Source organism: Bombina bombina, unplaced genomic scaffold, assembly GCF_027579735.1.
Source record: "Bombina bombina isolate aBomBom1 unplaced genomic scaffold, aBomBom1.pri scaffold_723, whole genome shotgun sequence".
NCBI lineage: Eukaryota > Metazoa > Chordata > Amphibia > Anura > Bombinatoridae > Bombina > Bombina bombina.
This window is the reverse complement of record NW_026512169.1, coordinates 62614-89459: the sequence shown is the minus strand read 5'-3', so window position 1 is coordinate 89459 and position 26846 is coordinate 62614. Positions and strand designations below refer to the sequence as shown.

Sequence of the window (26846 nt, the reverse complement as noted above, 5' to 3'; positions counted from 1 at the left end):
GATCAATCTTAGTCTGAGAGCATAACATTTTATGCAGATGTAAAAATCTTAGATAAAATGCCTCCTTGCATCTGGAAAGTCCTTGCATAAAAGGGCAGTAAACTGGAATGAAAAATTATATACATTAATAAAAAAAATGCAAATCTGCCAAAAGGGCACCTACCATTTCTGTATTGAGGAGGAAACATTTCTGCATGGCTTTGAATTTCTACAGCATTGTCAAATAAACATAAATACACTGCTGCTAAAAAAATTTGTTTTTATGGACCCCTGGCCCCACCATACAACTATTACCACACTGAAGTTACAATCTGAAATTGCGGCCCTGTATATAGATATACACACACACACACATATACGCGTATGTGTGTATATGTATGTATATATGTATATATATATATATATATATATATATATTCATTCACACTTTGTACTTAAAGGGACAGTCAACACCCGGCAGAACTTAATCCCATCATTTAGATTCTCAAAATAAGATGTGCCTGCATGTTAACAACAGGAAAGTATAAAAGGTATATTAGCCATTTCTAAACAATTTAATACACTCCAGCAGGTCTACAATAATCGTGCACAGATAAAAAAGAACTGTCCCTTAAAGGGACGCAGACGTTGCTCACCCAGACATGTACCTTCTTGTCTGATCTTTGCCGAGTAGGCTATGGGTTCCCTGATTAAAGAATGAATGGGGGAGACCTCACTTATTGTGCTTTATAAACCTCTTCTCTAAACTGCCCACCCCATTCTCATCCCTTTTAGAATATTTAGCTCTTTATATTACAGGTTTCTCTTGTCTAGCGCTGTCCTTGCCCTGGTCTTCAGTGAGTGACAATAGGCACCTGTTTGTAGATGAGCCGCGCTAGAATGTTCATGATAAAACCGCCCAGTCTGGGGTACATCCCTAGCGCCTGAATGACGGTTCTCATGAGAAGCATAGGGAGAGGGGTCGTATCCATGAGCTGCTGAAGGACCACGGCCAGGACCTCCGATGTGTAAACGGATCGGGCTGAGAAGCACAGGTTTGTGGCTACAGGAACAAGGTGAGAAGATTAATATGAAGAAACAAACAGATATAACAGTCAGTGCATCAGGGGGCAGAAGAAGAGAGGACGCTCTTACCTTTAATTATCGACTTCATGTCACATTTACTGGAGTCAATGTTGTGAAGAGCAACCAGAAGATCTCCAGGAGTTAGAGGGGACATGGAGGGGCCAATGTCACCTGGGGGGAGGGAATGGTTACACAAGACCCTTTCTGTCATCACATAGAGCTCTGCATACATAGGTATCCTCACTAGTATCTCACACCTCACTCATCTGTACCCCCCCTCACTGTGTGTCACCAGCACATCACCGCACACATACAGTTCCTCTCATATAGGTATCCTCACTAGTATCTCACACACCTCACCTATCTGTACCCCACCTCACCGTATGTCACCAGCACATCACCGCACACATACAGTTCCTCTCATATAGGTATCCTCATTATCTCACACCTCAGTCATCTGTACCCCCCTCACCGTGTGTCACCAGCACATCATCGCACACATACAGTTCCTCTCATATAGGTATCCTCACTAGTATCTCACACACCTCACCTATCTGTACCCCCCTCACCGTGTGTCACCAGCACATCACCACACACGTACAGTTCCTCTCATATAGGTATCCTCACTAGTATCACACACCTCACTCATCTGTACCCCCCCTCACCGTGTGTCACCAGCACATCACCGCACACATACAGTTCCTCTCATATAGGTATCCTCACTAGTATCTCACACCTAACTCATCTGTACCACCCCTCACCGTGTGTCACCAGCACATCACCGCACACATACAGTTCCTCTCATATAGGTATCCTCACTAGTATCTCACACACCTCACTCATCTGTACCCCCCTCACCGTGTGTCACCAGCACATCACCGCACACATACAGTTCCTCTCATATAGGTATCCTCACTAGTATCTCACACCTCACTCATCTGTACCCCCCCTCACCGTGTGTCACCAGCACATCACCGCACACATACAGTTCCTCTCATATAGGCGGAATCCCACATAATCCTCAGCCTGCGGCCCGCTACGTAGAGGCGCCAGAATGCTGGGGCAGCCTACATGAAGCAGACCCCGTGCAAGCTGCCCACCGGAATAACCGGCAACGGGTTAAAGTGAATGGGAAGGAGGTCAGTGGTCTACGGGATACTGGTGTTACCATGACCTTGCTTCAAGAGAACTTGGTGTCTGAGAAACAGCACACTGGAGACACTGTGGCTGTGAGGGTAGCAGGGGGCACTGTGTTCCGCCTACCTGTTGCCAGGGTACATTTGGATTGGGGAGTGGGCGCTAGACCTGTGAATGTGGGGGTCAAGAAGGACTTACCTGCTGATGTTCTCCTTGGAAATGACTTGGCCCCCCTTGTTTCTGCCTATGCTCCCATGGGTCCCGCTGATGTTAACCCTGTGACTCCCCAAGCCCAGTCCCTCCGGGAAGAGGTACATTTTAACCGTGGTGGACTACGCCACTAGGTACCCCGAGGCCATTGCCCTCTCCAACATCCATGCAGAGACGGTAGCTGAAGCCTTAATAAAAATATTTTCCCGGGTAGGGTTCCCCCAGGAGATAATATCGGATAGGGGCACCCAGTTTACCGCAGAGGTGACCCAACAACTAAAGACTGCTCTAACTAATGCGCATGTACTTGCTGCACCCGATCCCATTAAAAGATTTCTTCGATGTTTGGAGTGGGGGCAGTGCTGAGCCAAGTTGGAGCAGATGGCGGAGAACACCCCGTAGCTTACTTGAGCCGAAAATTGTTGCCCCGTGAAGTAAGCTACGCCGCCATCGAAAAAGAATGCCTGGCCGTGGTGTGGGCCCTCAAAAAGTTGCAGCCGTACCTGTATGGACAACCTTTTTCCTTACTCACAGATCACAACCCGTTGGTGTGGCTGAACCGTGTGGCAGGGGACAATGCCAGGCGGTTCAGCCACACCAGGGAAACAAAACGGTAACGCCGACGGGTTGTCCAGACAAACTGAACTTGAAAAGTGATCTGTGAGTACTTCCCCGGACATCCCCAAGCCGATCCGTTGGGATCAGACTGTGTATGCCAGCTTGGTTCTGGGGGAGCATTGTGGCAAACCTAGCCACTTCTGGACTATAATGTAAGAAAGGTTGTCTATAGGCTGTATTGTGTGCTATGTAGATGTGACAGACCTTTTATTTATGCAAATTATGACACTTAGGGAAGTCTCCCTAAGTGTGATGCGGGAATCCAGACGTGGACCCGTTGCTCAGTGTGCCTAGAGGGATATGGCTGCACCTCACTGACGAGGCCCACAATAGGCCGAAACGTACGTCTGGGGTTTTGCTGTTTCTCTCGTTCAGAGAGGGATTGCCTGGTATTTCGGGGCTGGACTGTACTGTGAAGTCAGGATCAGACTGATATGCTACAGGAAAGTTCTTCTCTGTGAAAGGCACATATTGAGCAAAAAGAGGCTGCTTCTAGGGTGGTAACTAGCCATAGAACAAGCTATTATGCTATTGTTCGTTCCCAGGTTGAGCGCTTCTCTCTTTTTATTTCTGCATAAATACTAGGCATAGCCTTTTAATAAATGTCATTCTGTTTTAAACCTGAAAACTGGCTGGGTTGTGAATTGCTGACTCCCTATGCAGGACATTGTTCATCTGGTGTTAACCCTTGGTATCCTGTTGGTACCGTTACAGGTATCCTCACTAGTATCTCACACCTCACTCATCTGTACCCCCCCTCACCGTGTGTCACCAGCACATCACCGCACACATACAGTTCCTCTCATATAGGTATCCTCACTAGTATCTCACACACCTCACTCATCTGTACCCCCCTCACCGTGTGTCACCAGCACATCACCGCACACATACAGTTCCTCTCATATAGGTATCCTCACTAGTATCTCACACACCTCACTCATCTGCACCCCCCTCACTGTGTGTCACCAGCACATCACCGCACACATACAGTTCCTCTCATATAGGTATCCTCACTAGTATCTCACACACCTCACTCATCTGTACCCCCCCTCACTGTGTGTCACCAGCACATCACCGCACACATACAGTTCCTTTCATATAGGTATCCTCACTAGTATCTCACACCTTACTCAAATGTACCCCCCTCACCGTGTGTCACCAGCACATCACCGCACACATACAGTTCCTCTCATATAGGTATCCTCACTAGTATCTCACACCTCACTCATCTGTACCCCCCCTCACCGTGTGTCACCAGCACATCACCGCACACATACAGTTCCTCTCATATAGGTATCCTCACTAGTATCTCACACCTCACTCATCTATAGCACCCTCACCATGTGTCACCAGCACATCACCGCACACACACAGTTCCTCTCATATAGGTATCCTCACTAGTATCTCACACCTCACTCATCTGTACCACCCCCTCACCGTGTGTCACCAGCACATCACCGCACGCATACAGTTCCTCTCTTATAGGTATCCTCACTAGTATCACACACCTCACTCATCTGTACCCCCCCTCATCGTGTGTAACCAGCACATCACCGCACACATACAGTTCCTCTCATATAGGTATCCTCACTAGTATCACACACCTCACTCATCTGTACCCCCCTCACTGTGTGTCACCAGCACATCACCGCACACATACAGTTCCTCTCATATAGATATCCTCACTAGTATCTCACACCTCACTCATCTGTACCCCCCTCACTGTGTGTCACCAGCACATCACCGCACACATACAGTTCCTCTCATATAGGTATCCTCACTAGTATCTCACACCTAACTCATCTGTACCCCCCCTCACCGTGTGTCACCAGCACATCACCGCACACATACAGTTCCTCTCATATAGGTATCCTCACTAGTATCTCACACCTAACTCATCTGTACCCCCCCTCACCGTGTGTCACCAGCACATCACCGCACACGTACAGTTCCTCTCATATAGGTATCCTCACTAGTATCTCACACACCTCACTCATCTCTACCCCCCCTCACCGTGTGTCACCAGCACATCACCGCACACATACAGTTCCTCTCATATAGGTATCCTCACTAGTATCTCACACCTCACTCATCTGTACCCCCCCTCACCGTGTGTCACCAGCACATCACCGCACACATACAGTTCCTCTCGATATAGGTATCCTCACTAGTATCTCACACACCTCACTCATCTATACCCCCCTCACCGTGTGTCACCAGCACATCACCGCACACATACAGTTCCTCTCATATAGGTATCCTCACTAGTATCTCACACCTCACTCATTTGTACCCCCCCTCACCGTGTGTCACCAGCACATCACCGCACACATACAGTTCCTCTCATATAGGTATCCTCACTAGTATCTCACACACACCTCACTCATCTGTACCCCCCCTCACTGTGTGTCACCAGCACATCACCGCACACATACAGTTCCTCTCATATAGGTATCCTCACTAGTATCCTCACACACTCACTCATCTGTACCCCCCCTCACGTGTGTCACCAGCACATCACCGCACACATACAGTTCCTCTCATATAGGTATCCTCACTAGTATCTCACACACCTCACTCATCTGTACCCCCCCCTCACCGTGTGTCACCAGCACATCACCGCACACGTACAGTTCCTCTCATATAGGTATCCTCACTAGTATCTCACACACCTCACTCATCTGTACCCCCCTCACTGTGTGTCACCAGCACATCACCGCACACATACAGTTCCTCTCATATAGGTATCCTCACTAGTATCTCACACACCTCACTCATCTGTACCCCCCCTCACCGTGTGTCACCAGCACATCACCGCACACATACAGTTCCTCTCATATAGGTATCCTCACTAGTATCTCACACACCTCACTCATCTGTACCCCCCCTCACCGTGTGTCACCAGCACATCACCGCACACATACAGTTCCTCTCATATAGGTATCCTCACTAGTATCTCACACACCTCACTCATCTGTACCCCCCCTCACCGTGTGTCACCAGCACATCACCGCACACATACAGTTCCTCTCATATAGGTATCCTCACTAGTATCTCACACACCTCACTCATCTGTACCCCCCCTCACCGTGTGTCACCAGCACATCACCGCACACATACAGTTCCTCTCATATAGGTATCCTCACTAGTATCTCACACACCTCACTCATCTGTACCCCCCCTCACCGTGTGTCACCAGCACATCACCGCACACATACAGTTCCTCTCATATAGGTATCCTCACTAGTATCTCACACACCTCACTCATCTGTACCCCCCCTCACCGTGTGTCACCAGCACATCACCGCACACATACAGTTCCTCTCATATAGGTATCCTCACTAGTATCTCACACACCTCACTCATCTGTACCCCCCCTCACTGTGTGTCACCAGCACATCACCGCACACATACAGTTCCTCTCATATAGGTATCCTCACTAGTATCTCACACACCTCACTCATCTGTACCCCCCCTCACCGTGTGTCACCAGCACATCACCGCACACATACAGTTCCTCTCATATAGGTATCCTCACTAGTATCTCACACACCTCACTCATCTGTACCCCCCCTCACCGTGTGTCACCAGCACATCACCGCACACATACAGTTCCTCTCATATAGGTATCCTCACTAGTATCTCACACACCTCACTCATCTGTACCCCCCCTCACCGTGTGTCACCAGCACATCACCGCACACATACAGTTCCTCTCATATAGGTATCCTCACTAGTATCTCACACACCTCACTCATCTGTACCCCCCCTCACCGTGTGTCACCAGCACATCACCGCACACATACAGTTCCTCTCATATAGGTATCCTCACTAGTATCTCACACCACTCTCATCTGTACCCCCCCTCACCGTGTGTCACCAGCACATCACCGCACACATACAGTTCCTCTCATATAGGTATCCTCACTAGTATCTCACACACCTCACTCATCTGTACCCCCCTCACCGTGTGTCACCAGCACATCACCGCACACATACAGTTCCTCTCATATAGGTATCCTCACTAGTATCTCACACCTCACTCATCTGTACCCCCCCTCACCGTGTGTCACCAGCACATCACCGCACACGTACAGTTCCTCTCATATAGGTATCCTCACTAGTATCTCACACACCTCACTCATCTGTACCCCCCCTCACCGTGTGTCACCAGCACATCACCGCACACATACAGTTCCTCTCATATAGGTATCCTCACTAGTATCTCACACACCTCACTCATCTGTACCCCCCCTCACCGTGTGTCACCAGCACATCACCGCACACATACAGTTCCTCTCATATAGGTATCCTCACTAGTATCTCACACACCTCACTCATCTGTACCCCCCCTCACCGTGTGTCACCAGCACATCACCGCACACATACAGTTCCTCTCATATAGGTATCCTCACTAGTATCTCACACACCTCACTCATCTGTACCCCCCCTCACCGTGTGTCACCAGCACATCACCGCACACATACAGTTCCTCTCATATAGGTATCCTCACTAGTATCTCACACACCTCACTCATCTGTACCCCCCTCACCGTGTGTCACCAGCACATCACCGCACACATACAGTTCCTCTCATATAGGTATCCTCACTAGTATCTCACACACCTCACTCATCTGTACCCCCCCTCACCGTGTGTCACCAGCACATCACCGCACACATACAGTTCCTCTCATATAGGTATCCTCACTAGTATCTCACACACCTCACTCATCTGTACCCCCCCTCACCGTGTGTCACCAGCACATCACCGCACACATACAGTTCCTCTCTTATAGGTATCCTCACTAGTATCTCACACACCTCACTCATCTGTACCCCCCCTCACCGTGTGTCACCCGCACATCACCGCACACATACAGTTCCTCTCATATAGGTATCCTCACTAGTATCTCACACCTCACTCATCTGTACCCCCCCTCACCGTGTGTCACCAGCACATCACCGCACACATACAGTTCCTCTCTTATAGGTATCCTCACTAGTATCTCACACACCTCACTCATCTGTACCCCCCCTCACCGTGTGTCACCAGCACATCACCGCACACATACAGTTCCTCTCATATAGGTATCCTCACTAGTATCTCACACCTCACTCATCTGTACCCCCCCTCACCGTGTGTCACCAGCACATCACCGCACACATACAGTTCCTCTCATATAGGTATCCTCACTAGTATCTCACACACCTCACTCATCTGTACCCCCCCTCACCGTGTGTCACCAGCACATCACCGCACACATACAGTTCCTCTCATATAGGTATCCTCACTAGTATCTCACACCTCACTCATCTGTACCCCCCCTCACCGTGTGTCACCAGCACATCACCGCACACATACAGTTCCTCTCATATAGGTATCCTCACTAGTATCTCACACACCTCACTCATCTGTACCCCCCTCACTGTGTGTCACCAGCACATCACCGCACACATACAGTTCCTCTCATATAGGTATCCTCACTAGTATCTCACACACCTCACTCATCTGTACCCCCCCTCACCGTGTGTCACCAGCACATCACCGCACACATACAGTTCCTCTCATATAGGTATCCTCACTAGTATCTCACACCTCACTCATCTGTACCCCCCCTCACCGTGTGTCACCAGCACATCACCGCACACGTACAGTTCCTCTCATATAGGTATCCTCACTAGTATCTCACACACCTCACTCATCTATACCCCCCCTCACCGTGTGTCACCAGCACATCACCGCACACATACAGTTCCTCTCATATAGGTATCCTCACTAGTATCTCACACCTCACTCATCTGTACCCCCCCTCACCGTGTGTCACCAGCACATCACCGCACACATACAGTTCCTCTCATATAGGTATCCTCACTAGTATCTCACACACCTCACTCATCTGTACCCCCCCTCACCGTGTGTCACCAGCACATCACCGCACACATACAGTTCCTCTCATATAGGTATCCTCACTAGTATCTCACACCTCACTCATCTGTACCCCCCCTCACCGTGTGTCACCAGCACATCACCGCACACATACAGTTCCTCTCATATAGGTATCCTCACTAGTATCTCACACACCTCAGTCATCTGTACCCCCCTCACTGTGTCACCAGCACATCACCGCACACGTACAGTTCCTCTCATATAGGTATCCTCACTAGTATCTCACACCTAACTCATCTGTACCCCCCCTCACCATGTGTCACCAGCACATCACCGCACACATACAGTTCCTCTCATATAGGTATCCTCACTAGTATCTCACACCTAACTCATCTGTACCCCCCCTCACCGTGTGTCACCAGCACATCACCGCACACATACAGTTCCTCTCATATAGGTATCCTCACTAGTATCTCACACCTAACTCATCTGTACCCCCCCTCACCGTGTGTCACCAGCACATCACCGCACACATACAGTTCCTCTCATATAGGTATCCTCACTAGTATCTCACACACCTCACTCATCTGTACCCCCCCTCACCGTGTGTCACCAGCACATCACCGCACACATACAGTTCCTCTCATATAGGTATCCTCACTAGTATCTCACACACCTCACTCATCTGTACCCCCCTCACTGTGTGTCACCAGCACATCACCGCACACATACAGTTCCTCTCATATAGGTATCCTCACTAGTATCTCACACCTCACTCATCTGTACCCCCCCTCACCGTGTGTCACCAGCACATCACCGCACACATACAGTTCCTCTCATATAGGTATCCTCACTAGTATCTCACACCTCACTCATTTGTACCCCCCTCACCGTGTGTCACCAGCACATCACCGCACACATACAGTTCCTCTCATATAGGTATCCTCACTAGTATCTCACACACCTCACTCATCTGTACCCCCCTCACCGTGTGTCACCAGCACATCACCGCACACGTACAGTTCCTCTCATATAGGTATCCTCACTAGTATCTCACACCTAACTCATCTGTACCCCCCCTCACCGTGTGTCACCAGCACATCACCGCACACATACAGTTCCTCTCATATAGGTATCCTCACTAGTATCTCACACACCTCACTCATCTATACCCCTCCTCACCGTGTGTCACCAGCACATCACCGCACACATACAGTTCCTCTCATATAGGTATCCTCACTAGTATCTCACACACCTCACTCATCTGTACCCCCCCTCACCGTGTGTCACCAGCACATCACCGCACACATACAGTTCCTCTCATATAGGTATCCTCACTAGTATCTCACACACCTCACTCATCTGTACCCCCCTCACCGTGTGTCACCAGCACATCACCGCACACATACAGTTCCTCTCATATAGGTATCCTCACTAGTATCTCACACACCTCAGTCATCTGTACCCCCCTCACCGTGTGTCACCAGCACATCACCGCACACATACAGTTCCTCTCATATAGGTATCCTCACTAGTATCTCACACACCTCACTCATCTGTACCCCCCTCACCGTGTGTCACCAGCACATCACCGCACACGTACAGTTCCTCTCATATAGGTATCCTCACTAGTATCTCACACACCTCACTCATCTCTACCCCCCCTCACCGTGTGTCACCAGCACATCACCGCACACATACAGTTCCTCTCATATAGGTATCCTCACTAGTATCTCACACACCTCAGTCATCTGTACCCCCCCTCACCGTGTGTCACCAGCACATCACCGCACACATACAGTTCCTCTCATATAGGTATCCTCACTAGTATCTCACACCTCACCTATCTGTACCCCCCTCACCGTGTGTCACCAGCACATCACCGCACACGTACAGTTCCTCTCATATAGGTATCCTCACTAGTATCTCACACACCTCACTCATCTGTACCCCCCCTCACCGTGTGTCACCAGTACATCACCGCACACATACAGTTCCTCTCATATAGGTATCCTCACTAGTATCTCACACCTCACTCATCTGTACCCCCCCTCACCGTGTGTCACCAGCACATCACCGCACACATACAGTTCCTCTCATATAGGTATCCTCACTAGTATCTCACACACCTCACTCATCTGTACCCCCCTCACCGTGTGTCACCAGCACATCACCGCACACATACAGTTCCTCTCATATAGGTATCCTCACTAGTATCTCACACACCTCACTCATCTGTACCCCCCCTCACCGTGTGTCACCAGTACATCACCGCACACATACAGTTCCTCTCATATAGGTATCCTCACTAGTATCTCACACACCTCACTCATCTGTACCCCCCCTCACCGTGTGTCACCAGCACATCACCGCACACATACAGTTCCTCTCATATAGGTATCCTCACTAGTATCACACACCTCACTCATCTGTACCCCCCCTCACCGTGTGTCACCAGCACATCACCGCACACATACAGTTCCTCTCATATAGGTATCCTCACTAGTATCTCACACACCTCACTCATCTGTACCCCCCCTCACCGTGTGTCACCAGCACATCACCGCACACATACAGTTCCTCTCATATAGGTATCCTCACTAGTATCTCACACACCTCACTCATCTGTACCACCCCCTCACCGTGTGTCACCAGCACATCACCGCACACATACAGTTCCTCTCATATAGGTATCCTCACTAGTATCTCACACCTCACTCATCTGTACCCCCCCTCACCGTGTGTCACCAGCACATCACCGCACACATACAGTTCCTCTCATATAGGTATCCTCACTAGTATCTCACACCTCAGTCATCTGTACCCCCCCTCACCGTGTGTCACCAGCACATCACCGCACACATACAGTTCCTCTCATATAGGTATCCTCACTAGTATCTCACACCTCAGTCATCTGTACCCCCCCTCACCGTGTGTCACCAGCACATCACCGCACACATACAGTTCCTCTCATATAGGTATCCTCACTAGTATCTCACACACCTCAGTCATCTGTACCCCCCTCACTGTGTCACCAGCACACCACCGCACACATACAGTTCCTCTCATATAGGTATCCTCACTAGTATCTCACACCTCACTCATTTGTACCCCCCTCACTGTGTGTCACCAGCACATCACCGCACACATACAGTTCCTCTCATATAGGTATCCTCACTAGTATCTCACACCTAACTCATCTGTACCCCCCCTCACCGTGTGTCACCAGCACATCACCGCACACATACAGTTCCTCTCATATAGGTATCCTCACTAGTATCTCACACACCTCACTCATCTCTACCCCCCCTCACCGTGTGTCACCAGCACATCACCGCACACATACAGTTCCTCTCATATAGGTATCCTCACTAGTATCTCACACCTCACTCATCTCTACCCCCCCCTCACTGTGTGTCACCAGCACATCACCGCACACATACAGTTCCTCTCATATAGGTATCCTCACTAGTATCTCACACACCTCACTCATCTGTACCCCCCTCACTGTGTGTCACCAGCACATCACCGCACACATACAGTTCCTCTCATATAGGTATCCTCACTAGTATCTCACACACCTCGCTCATCTGTACCCCCCTCACTGTGTGTCACCAGCACATCACCGCACACATACAGTTCCTCTCATATAGGTATCCTCACTAGTATCTCACACCTCACTCATCTGTACCCCCCCTCACCGTGTGTCACCAGCACATCACCGCACACATACAGTTCCTCTCATATAGGTATCCTCACTAGTATCACACACCTCACTCATCTGTACCCCCCCTCACTGTGTGTCACCAGCACATCACCGCACACATACAGTTCCTCTCATATAGGTATCCTCACTAGTATCTCACACACCTCACTCATCTGTACCCCCCCTCACTGTGTGTCACCAGCACATCACCGCACACATACAGTTCCTCTCATATAGGTATCCTCACTAGTATCACACACACCTCACTCATCTGTACCACCCCCTCACCGCGTGTCACCAGCACATCACCGCACACATACAGTTCCTCTCATATAGGTATCCTCACTAGTATCTCACACCTAACTCATCTGTACCCCCCCTCACCGTGTGTCACCAGCACATCACCGCACACATACAGTTCCTCTCATATAGGTATCCTCACTAGTATCTCACACACCTCGCTCATCTGTACCCCCCCTCACCGTGTGTCACCAGCACATCACCGCACACATACAGTTCCTCTCATATAGGTATCCTCACTAGTATCACACACCTCGCTCATCTGTACCCCCCTCACAGTGTGTCACCAGCACATCACCGCACACATACAGTTCCTCTCATATAGGTATCCTCACTAGTATCTCACACACCTCACTCATCTGTACCCCCCCTCACTGTGTGTCACCAGCACATCACCGCACACATACAGTTCCTCTCATATAGGTATCCTCACTAGTATCTCACACCTCACTCATCTGTACCCCCCTCACCGTGTGTCACCAGCACATCACCGCACACATACAGTTCCTCTCATATAGGTATCCTCACTAGTATCTCACACACCTCACTCATCTGTACCACCCCCTCACCGTGTGTCACCAGCACATCACCGCACACATACAGTTCCTCTCATATAGGTATCCTCACTAGTATCTCACACACCTCACTCATTTGTACCCCCCCTCACCGTGTGTCACCAGCACATCACCGCACACATACAGTTCCTCTCATATAGGTATCCTCACTAGTATCTCACACACCTCAGTCATCTGTACCCCCCTCACTGTGTCACCAGCACATCACCGCACACATACAGTTCCTCTCATATAGGTATCCTCACTAGTATCTCACACACCTCACTCATCTGTACCACCCCCTCACCGTGTGTCACCAGCACATCACCGCACACATACAGTTCCTCTCATATAGGTATCCTCACTAGTATCTCACACACCTCAGTCATCTGTACCCCCCCTCACCGTGTGTCACCAGCACATCACCGCACACATACAGTTCCTCTCATATAGGTATCCTCACTAGTATCTCACACACCTCACTCATCTGTACCCCCCCTCACCGTGTGTCACCAGCACATCACCGCACACATACAGTTCCTCTCATATAGGTATCCTCACTAGTATCTCACACACCTCACTCATCTGTACCCCCCCTCACCGTGTGTCACCAGCACATCACCGCACACATACAGTTCATCTCAAATAGGTATCCTCACTAGTATCTCACACACCTCACTCATCTGTACCCCCCTCACCGTGTGTCACCAGCACATCACCGCACACATACAGTTCCTCTCATATAGGTATCCTCACTAGTATCTCACACCTCACTCATCTGTACCCCCCCTCACCGTGTGTCACCAGCACATCACCGCACACATACAGTTCCTCTCATATAGGTATCCTCACTAGTATCTCACACCTCACTCATCTGTACCCCCCTCACCGTGTGTCACCAGCACATCACCGCACACATACAGTTCCTCTCATATAGGTATCCTCACTAGTATCTCACACACCTCAGTCATCTGTACCCCCCTCACTGTGTCACCAGCACATCACCGCACACATACAGTTCCTCTCATATAGGTATCCTCACTAGTATCTCACACCTCACTCATCTGTACCCCCCCTCACCGTGTGTCACCAGCACATCACCGCACACATACAGTTCCTCTCATATAGGTATCCTCACTAGTATCTCACACACCTCACTCATCTCTACCCCCCCTCACCGTGTGTCACCAGCACATCACCGCACACATACAGTTCCTCTCATATAGGTATCCTCACTAGTATCTCACACACCTCAGTCATCTGTACCCCCCTCACCGTGTGTCACCAGCACATCACCGCACACATACAGTTCCTCTCATATAGGTATCCTCACTAGTATCTCACACCTCACTCATCTGTACCCCCCCTCACCGCGTGTCACCAGCACATCACCGCACACATACAGTTCCTCTCATATAGGTATCCTCACTAGTATCTCACACACCTCAGTCATCTGTACCCCCCTCACCGTGTGTCACCAGCACATCACCGCACACATACAGTTCCTCTCATATAGGTATCCTCACTAGTATCTCACACCTCACTCATCTGTACCCCCCCTCACCGCGTGTCACCAGCACATCACCGCACACATACAGTTCCTCTCATATAGGTATCCTCACTAGTATCTCACACACCTCACTCATCTGTACCCCCCTCACAGTGTGTCACCAGCACATCACCGCACACGTACAGTTCCTCTCATATAGGTATCCTCACTAGTATCTCACACACCTCACTCATCTATACCCCCCTCACCGTGTGTCACCAGCACATCACCGCACACATACAGTTCCTCTCATATAGGTATCCTCACTAGTATCTCACACCTCACTCATCTGTACCCCCCCTCACCGTGTGTCACCAGCACATCACCGCACACATACAGTTCCTCTCATATAGGTATCCTCACTAGTATCTCACACACCTCACTCATCTATACCCCCCTCACCGTGTGTCACCAGCACATCACCGCACACATACAGTTCCTCTCATATAGATATCCTCACTAGTATCTCACACCTCAGTCATCTGTACCCCCCCTCACTGTGTGTCACCAGCACATCACCGCACACATACAGTTCCTCTCATATAGGTATCCTCACTAGTATCTCACACACCTCAGTCATCTGTACCCCCCCTCACCGTGTGTCACCAGCACATCACCGCACACATACAGTTCCTCTCATATAGGTATCCTCACTAGTATCTCACACACCTCACTCATCTGTACCCCCCCTCACCGTGTGTCACCAGCACATCACCGCACACATACAGTTCCTCTCTTATAGGTATCCTCACTAGTATCTCACACACCTCACTCATCTGTACCCCCCCTCACCGTGTGTCACCAGCACATCACCGCACACATACAGTTCCTCTCTTATAGGTATCCTCACTAGTATCTCACACACCTCACTCATCTGTACCCCCCCTCACCATGTGTCACCAGCACATCACCGCACACATACAGTTCCTCTCATATAGGTATCCTCACTAGTATCTCTCACACACCTCACTCATCTGTACCCCCCCTCACCATGTGTCACCAGCACATCACCGCACACATACAGTTCCTCTCATATAGGTATCCTCACTAGTATCTCACACACCTCACTCATTTGTACCCCCCTCACCGTGTGTCACCAGCACATCACCGCACACGTACAGTTCCTCTCATATAGGTATCCTCACTAGTATCTCACACACCTCAGTCATCTGTACCCCCCTCACTGTGTCACCAGCACATCACCGCACACATACAGTTCCTCTCATATAGGTATCCTCACTAGTATCTCACACACCTCACTCATCTGTACCACCCCCTCACCGTGTGTCACCAGCACATCACCGCACACATACAGTTCCTCTCATATAGGTATCCTCACTAGTATCTCACACACCTCAGTCATCTGTACCCCCCTCACCGTGTGTCACCAGCACATCACCGCACACATACAGTTCCTCTCATATAGGTATCCTCACTAGTATCTCACACACCTCACTCATCTGTACCCCCCCTCACCGTGTGTCACCAGCACATCACCGCACACATACAGTTCATCTCATATAGGTATCCTCACTAGTATCTCACACACCTCACTCATCTGTACCCCCCCTCACCGTGTGTCACCAGCACATCACCGCACACATACAGTTCCTCTCATATAGGTATCCTCACTAGTATCTCACACCTCACTCATCTGTACCCCCCTCACCGTGTGTCACCAGCACATCACCGCACACATACAGTTCCTCTCATATAGGTATCCTCACTAGTATCTCACACACCTCAGTCATCTGTACCCCCCTCACTGTGTCACCAGCACATCACCGCACACATACAGTTCCTCTCATATAGGTATCCTCACTAGTATCTCACACCTCACTCATCTGTACCCCCCCTCACCGTGTGTCACCAGCACATCACCGCACACATACAGTTCCTCTCATATAGATATCCTCACTAGTATCTCACACCTCAGTCATCTGTACCCCCCTCACTGTGTGTCACCAGCACATCACCGCACACATACAGTTCCTCTCATATAGGTATCCTCACTAGTATCTCACACACCTCACTCATCTGTACCCCCCCTCACCGTGTGTCACCAGCACATCACCGCACACATACAGTTCCTCTCATATAGGTATCCTCACTAGTATCACACACCTCACTCATCTGTACCCCCCCTCACCGTGTGTCACCAGCACATCACCGCACACATACAGTTCCTCTCATATAGGTATCCTCACTAGTATCTCACACCTCACTCATTTGTACCCCCCTCACCGTGTGTCACCAGCACATCACCGCACACATACAGTTCCTCTCATATAGGTATCCTCACTAGTATCTCACACCTCAGTCATCTGTACCCCCCTCACCGTGTGTCACCAGCACATCACCGCACACGTACAGTTCCTCTCATATAGGTATCCTCACTAGTATCTCACACACCTCACTCATCTGTACCCCCCTCACCATGTTGTGTACCCAGCAGTCGGTTGAACACCTCCTTTACGACAATGGGATTTAGCTTGATAAGTTTAGGCAAAGCCTGGATGACCTCTTTCTGCAAAACAAAACAGAAGGAAGGGTTAAGTTCTGCAAGTTTCTTAGAAAATAACCGCACATGTATCCCTGACTCACCTTGTCTAGCCCGTTCAGTACAGGAATCAAGAACCGAACATCCGGGAGCCTCTTCTGGTAAAGCTCTCGTACTCGCTTGACCAGTTCAGGAGATGGAGGCACTTGAAAAAGAAAATATATAAGCTTGTCACATACTGACCCCTTGTCCATGGTAGTGTTTGTAATGGGGCGGGACATAAATGCATGAGGCGGAATTAGACACAATGGATCAATTCCTCCTCAGAACTTGCAGTGTAGTTTTCTCCCTACGTATTGTGTCAAACAGTCTTGTACTGACCTTATTCTCAGTGCCCAGGAAAATAACTGTCACAATGGCAAGAATGGTTATATATAATGCTAAACGTATATGGTTATGTTCTAGACGTGTGCTGTAGACAGAGAGGTCGTGACCGAGGCTCTTTGTCTAACAGTTCTTCCTGTATTCTCGCTGATCATCTACTGCTTTCAGGGCCTCTTACCTTTGTCAGTGAGGATGTGCAGACAGCGGGTCACCAGAGTCTCGGCGCCCTTGGGACAGTTCTCCACCAGCAGTAGCAGCTCTGGAGAATTCATCCCCATGCCTCGGATCTTAGGGACAGATGAGAAGATTGTCATTATGTCACTCACAAACCAACCACTGCTCTTTTTCAAACTCCTGTCCCCACAACTACAAATCCTCGTCATCCTCCAGAAAATCTTACGCACAGCTACCTAACCTCCTCTTTTGTCTTTGTCCCTCTTCTCCACAGACCGACTTATTCAACCCCAAACCCAATCTACTTCCCTCACTCATGGTGTTTCCCCCCTTCAGCCCCTCCTCTCATCCAGTTACCGGTGTCTCAATGACCCTTAGGACAGTTCTCTTGATGTCAGCAGTGGCCTCAGTGTATACAGATGCCAGCTCATGTATCAGCTTGTGGTTCTGTGGGAGCAAAGCCAAGTAGAGATACAGACACTGCTTCACGGTGTCCTCTGTCCAGGGGGCAGCCACCTCTGATGAAGGGAAGAGAGTGTGCATGTAACCAATTAGTCCTCCACGTAAGGCCTCAGTAACGCTCTGTGATCTACAGCTAGCATAGAATAAAGTAGTAATAGGGAGTGACCTACCTGTGTCCTTATCTGCACCAAACAGCACAGATGGTGGATTAGGGTGCACTAGCAGCTGCAGGTAGTTGAGGGCAAATTTTTCAATGTATTGGCGAAGACTTTCCTTATCATACATGCGTTTAATGAATAGAAGGGACTGTTGGCGCACCTGAAAGAATGTGAGTGGGTACATGAGATTATGTAGACTGTCAGTTGTTATAATAGAGGGTATAACGGAGTACAGTCTAATAGTGCTGACATGACAAGCTGTGGAGTCACCTTCTCTTTTTCATTAGAGCTCATGTCCAGCAAGAGATGCAGGTACTGGAATTGCCTCGCCGGTCGAGTAAGGATGAGATCTCTCAGAGTGGACATCCCTAGGTAACTGCGACCCTGTAAGAAGACATTATGCTGTTATATATCCGTGGGTTAAACATTTGCCTGTTGGCACTAGAAGGAGAAAGGACGCGTCTTTACCAGAGATGAGGACATTATTAATAAAGGGGTCTGAAGATAGTGTCAATAATAAAGAAGTGTAACAATAGGTCATGGATCACACACCTCATCTTCACAGTATTTTCGCACAACGTCCAGTGCAGCATCTGTGAGCAGCGGAGCCTCCAGAACAACTTTAGTAAAAACCCTGCAGAAGAAACCACCACTTAACCCACAGGTTCTACACAGTGAAGACACCTTGTACAAATAAGTCACTCACCCGTCCCTCTGGTCAGGCCGCTCCTGCAGCCCAGTAAGCACACCCGTCAGACAGTCATGGTAACCAGTTCCGCCACTCCCAGACTGGTACACGCAGTATTCCTGATACAGCCAGGCAAGGGCCAGGTCCAAACGCCCCCGAGGGTCCGCCAAGATGTGAGCAAGAACTTCAGCCTTTATTGTTGGGTCCAAATGTGTTACCAGGCGGGCAAGGACCTTCACCCTCATCTGTAATGGGAAAATCTATCAGTCTAACCTCCCATTAACACCCCCACATCTGTTATTGTATGAAGAAAAAATGTTATCAAGACACACAACTATAATGATTATTTTCTGGTATTTTAAAGTCTTTATAGGGATACGGCATTTCAGCTAAAGATTTCATATGTTTAAAACAAACATCTAATCATCTTACGTGTGGTTTTACTAGCGACACAGTCAGCAGCGTAAAGACCAACTTCCTAACACGAGAGCCACTCACCAGTATTTTAAAAGCCTTAAAGAGACAGTGCACACTTTTGTTTATTAAATTCCACATCCCTAATTCATTTCTTCAATCCAGATCATTTTCACAATTTGTGTATATTTTGTTTTAAATATATTTCAATTATTAAGAGTAATCTTACAAACAGACGTTCTGTTCACATACTCCATGAGCGCTCTAAGACTCCCCTGCTCGTGCCCTGTGTTTGTCTCTGTAATGTGAACACTCGGGGGAGGCGATTATCTAAGTGTGTAGAGCTGGGCCGGCTGCTGCTGAATTCCATTTTACAACGGATTAACTAGTTGAGATTGGCGCATGTCAGGGCTTTCTTCTGGCTGTACCCGTAAGTAGCAAACACCTGATGAGGAGCTGAATTCATTGTGTTGTGGCGAGTTACACGCATTTGGGAAACGCCTCTTATTATAAGGCCACACACAGAATATAAACCAAAAAAACGTACAACTAAATTAACTATAAATGGGGGCGCTCAAACTATAAGATTAAGTGTTAATAGGAATATTACAAATAATTTGGATACTTATAATTATGCCTGATGAAACGGCCAGCTTGATCAACGCTGAGAAACGCGTTGCTGATTGTTTTTATATTAGACTTTACATCGGTCATTTTATTAAATTTTGTTTTTACTAACAAACATAAGTTGGAGGCGTTGTCTATTGCCACGATCTGTCCAGTAGTGGTTAAACCCTGATATGCCACCGGTGGAAACTGGATGTACTGGCTTCACATTAGTCATATCCACAGTGGTTATATTTGGGGAGGATACCGGGTGAACTCTACATAAGCCTTACGACGACGGTGGGTTTCCCATGTGCCTACTGGATAGCTCTGAGATTCCAGTTTGCCTGTGTTCACCTCTTGAAGGTGTATATGAAATGTGAGTAGAATTTTCTACAATTACCTGAATTTCATCTAAACTTGTGATACGCTATGAGGCGCCCTTTTGTTTTCTCCTAGGCTCACACAGAATATCCCTTGAAATGACATCAATTAATACAGTAAAGCACTGCCTGTAGCTATATGTCATTTATAGAAGCGACAAACCGAACGCTTATGTGACATTATTCTTCCCCGTCTGTGTAGTCAAGTTATTCAGTGCTTATTAGATCATTTAGCTCGTGGGAGCCGGTTTGTTTTATTAAGAACTCTTTAGTTATTGGTGGTTTCATTTCTAGTGATTGCATGAAAATAAGCTACAACTAAATGATTAATTAGATGATGTAAAGTCGTTCTTTGATTTACTGTGCATACTATCACAGGCACTAGCGTAGTGTCATGGAAAGTAGTACCGTGCTTGCGCAATGTATACTTGTAGGTGTCATTGAACTACTATGCACGTGCTGCCAGATTGGTTGGGGGGCGTGATCGCAGTACATATTTGCTCTACCCCTCTAAACGAGCGCCCCAGCATTGCTTCTCAGACACACTACAGATGGAACTTCTCTGTTAAAATGAATAAACCTAATACTTTTTCTTTTTTAAGACACGATGAGTCCACTGATCATCTTAATTACTAATGGGATATTCACCTCCTGGTCAGCAGGAGGCGGCAAAGAGCACCACAGCAAAGGCTGTTAAATAGCTCCTCCCCTCCCTCCCACCCCAGTCATTCTCTTTGCCTACGCTAGTGATAGGAAGTGGTAAAGTGAGGTGTTAGAAAAGATTCTTTAATCAAAAGTTTATTATTTTTCAAGTAGTGCAAGATTGTGCTGCTTTGTTCTAGGGTGTAGCCGTAGTCCAAGTCAGTCTCTTCAGTAGAGCATTGGTGGCTTTAGAGCAATGGGAACTTGTGGGACATAATTCTCACTGCGCCTCCCATATATTGATGTTGCCCTAACTCTGGAAAACCTGATAGATTCTAACTCAGGACTTTCTCTTCATTCTCAGGTCCATGTGAGGGATAGGACCTCTCAAACCTGGAAACTGCCTTGCTGCCAGCCAGAAGATGAGGTAAGTGCTGACTTTATTAAAAAGTTTGGGCACTTTATTTTTTTACACAGACCTCATCGAATTTGGGCTCCTTATTAAAGGGGTTAACAGAGATGCATTCTCCTAGTTGTTTTAGGGGACACTTGGCAGCTTGGACGCAGGCACTGGCACTGTATAGGACATGTGACTCATCTCCCGGCGGTTTCATAACTAATACATAGCCGACCGGGAGACTTCATACTGACAGACTATTGTATACTGCAGAGAGCAAGCTCAGTGTGAGGGTGTTTAACTCTTAGAGAGGTCATACGGGCTAAGCAGCTGCCTAAGGCATAGGAAAGGAAGCTGAGCAGCCTTATTTTGCACCCGGTCGTTTAGCTTAATAATAATGGCGACCGGGAGAGGGCTATTGAAACGTCCACGAGGGGCGGAGCTTGCGTGGCGCCAATTTGGTTGCGCACCGCTTATTTAGTACTTTCGGTTATCGGAAAGAAGGAGACTAGTAGATCCTAGTGTTTGCGCTTAGGCACCTCTTCCCTTGCACTTCCGGTTAGCGGAGGGAGCGGAAAATATTATGTCAGAGTGTTGCGCTTAGAGACAGCGCTACAGCCGTCAGGTTTTTAACAGAAGGATTAACAGGCCCTTCAGCCGGGGTTATGATGAGGTCTAAAGGGGTTAGCTGCCCTAATAATTAAAAAGAGGTTTCCACTTTAAAGAAACAGTAACGGTCTTTATATGTTTATTTGGATAAAATCAGTTAAGACCTTTATGGGATTAATCATCCATACGTCAGTCTGATGGTTCAAGAAGACCCTACAATGCATGGTTATCGGCTTTAAAGTGTCTACTTCTGTTATTAAACAAAATGCTGCAGGGAGACTGTGGCTTTACATTTCCCTGTTCTTTGTTATGAGAACTTTTCTATAGAGAAAAAGGGGATTCTCATTAAGTGTCCATAAAATATTACAGTCCACCCGTGCAGTGCCCTGCGCTTCTTCACCAACTCCATCTGGAGTTACTTAGCAAGACATCGCTTCTCTAAGGTCTTTAGCGATATATGTTGCATTGTCTGTTTTTCCCATGCTGCAGGGAGAACGCTTGATGAAATTTATTTAATCACATACAAAGTAACTATTGCGAATGTTTATTCCCTAAAGTTAAAAGTGGAAGATACTTCAGTAGTATATAAGGGAAACATCTCAGACTCCGTCGGGGTAACTCCTTTCTCTGATACTGAAGTGATTCTCTGGATCACCTTCGTTTGCTACCTAAGGAGGTGTAATGTCCCTTTAACTGGAACTCCACCCCTAAAGCCTTTATAACCTCATTCTCACATCAACTCATTGCTTGATTATTTTGTTGCTTTGAGTAGTGCTAATCTTACTCATTTATTTGACAAGTCAAGTCTCTAATTCCTGAAAGGTGTAACTTTGCTCTGTGTTACTTCAAAACCTAGCTACCTAATTATTGCCTAATTTACACCTACCTGTTTGCTGATTCTGGTATTCATCTGAGTCTCCCTGTCAGCCCTGCACTACCTGTTTGGATCTACATTCCTGGCGTATTCATCCGCCTGTTTCCTTTCACACTGAGGATTTCACACGCTGCAGCAGCACGCTAAGGATCTCAGCTGCTGTTCCTGTTCTCTCCTGGAAGTCCGTCTCTCCTAGTATCTACACCGGATCATTCTCCTATTTGCCTATCTGTTCCACGCTAGAGCTACCGGTCACGCAAGTACTTTTGTTCTGAATACAAATTATTCTGCCATGCTGCTCTTTTCAATCATGCTTGCTAAATGTGCATTGTCTACACTGTCTGCAGTATACTTTGTCTAAGCAACTTAACTACAGCCTGTACTTACTACTAGCTCTCTGGGTCAATTGCTTCCATGTGTGCACAACTCTACTACCTGCTTCTCAAACCAGCCTAAGTGTATAAATCTGCTTGCTTTGACCTGCTAAGTGCTGCATATACAGACTTTACATTATTATTTGTGCATGCTACTTATCAACTACAGATAAATTAATATTCAGACTCTCCTAATGAATATTATTATTTAACTCATTCCACCTATACTTTCATATATATATATATTCCTTTATTCATATATATATATATTCCTACTGCTGGGACTCAATTACTGAAGTAACTGCTGTAATTAATTAACCCTTTTGTTACAGACTTATAACATTAGGTGTTCCACTTTACAGCTACAAATAATCTGTTTTTCATTATATGAGAATTATAAACAGGTTATTACATAATAATCAAGCCCTAAAACCAGCAGTATGGAACCTCAATCTGTGCAAAAAGAGTTAGACACTCTAAACCATAAGGTGGATTACCTTGCAAGAGCACTCACTGACCTACAAACAGAAAACACAACTCTAAGAAATGTAGTTAAAGAATTGACTGTAACAAGAGTCCCAGAACCTCCAGAACCTCAGATGAACCCGCCAGCTTTATTTTCAGGGAAAAGGAGTGATTTCAGGGATTTTAAAAATGCTTGTTTACTGCTATATGCAATGAAGCCTAAGACCTACTGTACTGAAAAAATTAAAGTTTGCACTACAATCTCATATCTCATAGGTGAGCCAAGGTCATGGGCAAATCGATTTTTTGAGTCCAATGACTCTATTTTGGATTCCTTAGATTTGTTTTTCACAGCTATGAGTGCACTTTATGAAGATTGTAACACTCAAATTCAGGCTGAAACAAAATTAAGAGCTCTCAGACAAGGAAAGAGGCCTGTTGAGGACTTTATAACTGAATTCCAGATGTGGGCTACCGACTCACTCTGGAATGATATTACATTAAAAAACCAATTCAGATTAGGCCTAAATGAAGCTTTAAAAGATGAGATCTCTAGATTGGAGATGCCTGATAACTTACACGGCTTAATAAAACTAGCCACAACACTAGACCGCAGAATAAGAGAAAGAAGGTTAGAAAGGTACACATCAGACACACCTCTCAAAAGATTGCCAGTAAGCCCTACAGAAAAGATACATAACCCACATACACCTATGGAAATAGGAGTAATTAAAGGTCCTCTGACCCCTGAGGAAAAAACCAGACGACGCCTAGCAAACCTCTGTCTTTACTGCGCTAGTAAAGAACATACTGTAATATCCTGTCCCATTTTACATCGACAGAAAAAGGGTAAACTACTAACACTTAGTTGTACTACTACACACATAAGACAAAAGTCATTGACACTCTCTCTCTCCTTACAGTGGGACCGACAGCGAATCAAGACTGAGGCGATAGTAGACTCTGGGGCTTCTGACTGCTTTATTGATGCTACATATGTTGAGCTTAATAAAATACCTTGTGTCACTAAACAAAATCCTGTGTTCATAAGATTAATTGATGGTTCTTTGATACATAAAGGTCCCATAACAAAACACACTATACCCCTATTAATCTCTACTTCTGAAGGACATACTGAACACAAGTTTTGATGTAATTCCAACTGCACTTCATACTCTGATATTGGGTTACACTTGGTTAACTAAACATAACCCTAGCATAGATTGGGTTACACCCACTGTCACATTTAATTCCTCGTATTGTTCTTCTACCTGTTTCCCGCATCAGATCTTGGGCACTGTAGACCCAGAGATACCTGTTCACTATCATGATTTATTAGATGTGTTTGATTTAAAGGAGGCTGAGGTTCTACCCCCCCATAGATTTAATCCCAGGGGCTAAGGTTCCTTTTGGGAAAGTTTATCCTCTCTCGCAGAAAGAGTTACAGTATCTGCGAGAATATTTAGACAATAACATTCGGAAAGGATTTATAGTCCCCTCTACATCGCCTGCTGCAGCAGGGTTGTTCTTTGTGACTAACAAAGATAAGACCTTAAGACCCATCATCAATTACAGGGCCCTCAATGCAGTTACTGTAAAGAATCGGTATCCATTGCCTCTCATCCCCGAACTCCTTGAACGCCTAAACGGTGCCACCATCTTCACTAAACTTGACTTAAAGGGCGCGTATAATTTAATACGTATCAAGGAGGGGGATGAGTGGAAAACTGCATTTCGAACCAGATACGGACTCTGAGTACCGAGTGATGCCTTTTGGGCTCTGTAACGCCCCTGCTACATTCCAGCATTTTATTAATGAGATTTTCAAAGATCTAACAGACGTATGCGTCATAATTTATTTGGACGACATACTAATTTACTCTAAAACAACAGAGGAACATATAAAACATGTGAGATGGGTTCTTACACGATTACGTGATCACAGACTCTTTGCAAAGGCTGAAAAATGCCAATTTCATGTACAAAGGATAACATTTTTAGGGTATATCATAACACCCGATAAGGTACAGATGGACCCAGAAAAGTTATTAGCTATTAAGAATTGGCCAGTACCCACTACTCTTAGATCTCTCCAGAGATTCTTGGGGTTCGCCAATTTTTATCGTAGATTTATTCACAATTTTTCTATGAAAGTAAAACCCCTTACTTCTTTAACTAAGAAAAGTTCTAAATTTCATTGGACACCTGAAGCAGATCAATCCTTCAATTATTTGAAGACCTGTTTTACTACAGCCCCAATATTAAGTTTGCCTGATCATTCATGTCAGTTCATTGTGGAGGTTGATGCCTCTGACACTGGTATAGGAGCAGTTCTATCCCAAAGAATTAAAGACCAACATGACACTCACCCTATAGCCTACTTTTCAAGAACCCTTTTACCAGCTGAGGTACATTACTCTGTGGGTGATAAAGAACTTCTAGCCATAAAATGTGCTTTAGAAGTATGGAGACATATATTAGAGGGAGTTGACAAACCTTTCTTAATATTCACAGACCACAAAAACCTTCAATACTTGAAACAGAACAAGACCTTATCCTCTCGTCAAGTAAGATGGTCCCTATTTCTTGACAGATTCAATTTCCATATAACATATAGACCGGGTAAGCTCAATGGTAAGGCAGATGCCCTATCATGACAAACCTATAAGTGACTGTTTCTCACAACTTAT

The 26846-nt window shown here is 47.0% G+C and overlaps 1 protein-coding gene across 3 annotated transcripts in view; it reads right to left on the bottom strand.

The window, feature by feature from the left end:
- Nucleotides 1–26846, bottom strand: part of SYMPK (symplekin scaffold protein) — a 77794-nt gene that overhangs the window by 9338 nt on the left and 41610 nt on the right. For 2 of the 3 annotated variants that reach the window (XM_053696862.1, XM_053696861.1), the window contains exons 14-23: nucleotides 19411–19637; nucleotides 19257–19338; nucleotides 18975–19088; nucleotides 18717–18864; nucleotides 18442–18602; nucleotides 18089–18197; nucleotides 17631–17731; nucleotides 17463–17553; nucleotides 1135–1236; nucleotides 855–1042 (exon numbers count right to left, since the gene is read on the bottom strand). In XM_053696862.1, the coding sequence (XP_053552837.1) occupies nucleotides 855–1042; nucleotides 1135–1236; nucleotides 17463–17553; nucleotides 17631–17731; nucleotides 18089–18197; nucleotides 18442–18602; nucleotides 18717–18864; nucleotides 18975–19088; nucleotides 19257–19338; nucleotides 19411–19637 (1323 nt within the window). The remainder of the gene's footprint in view (nucleotides 1–854; nucleotides 1043–1134; nucleotides 1237–17462; nucleotides 17554–17630; nucleotides 17732–18088; nucleotides 18198–18441; nucleotides 18603–18716; nucleotides 18865–18974; nucleotides 19089–19256; nucleotides 19339–19410; nucleotides 19638–26846) is intronic. The other variant, XM_053696863.1, reaches the window with a different exon arrangement.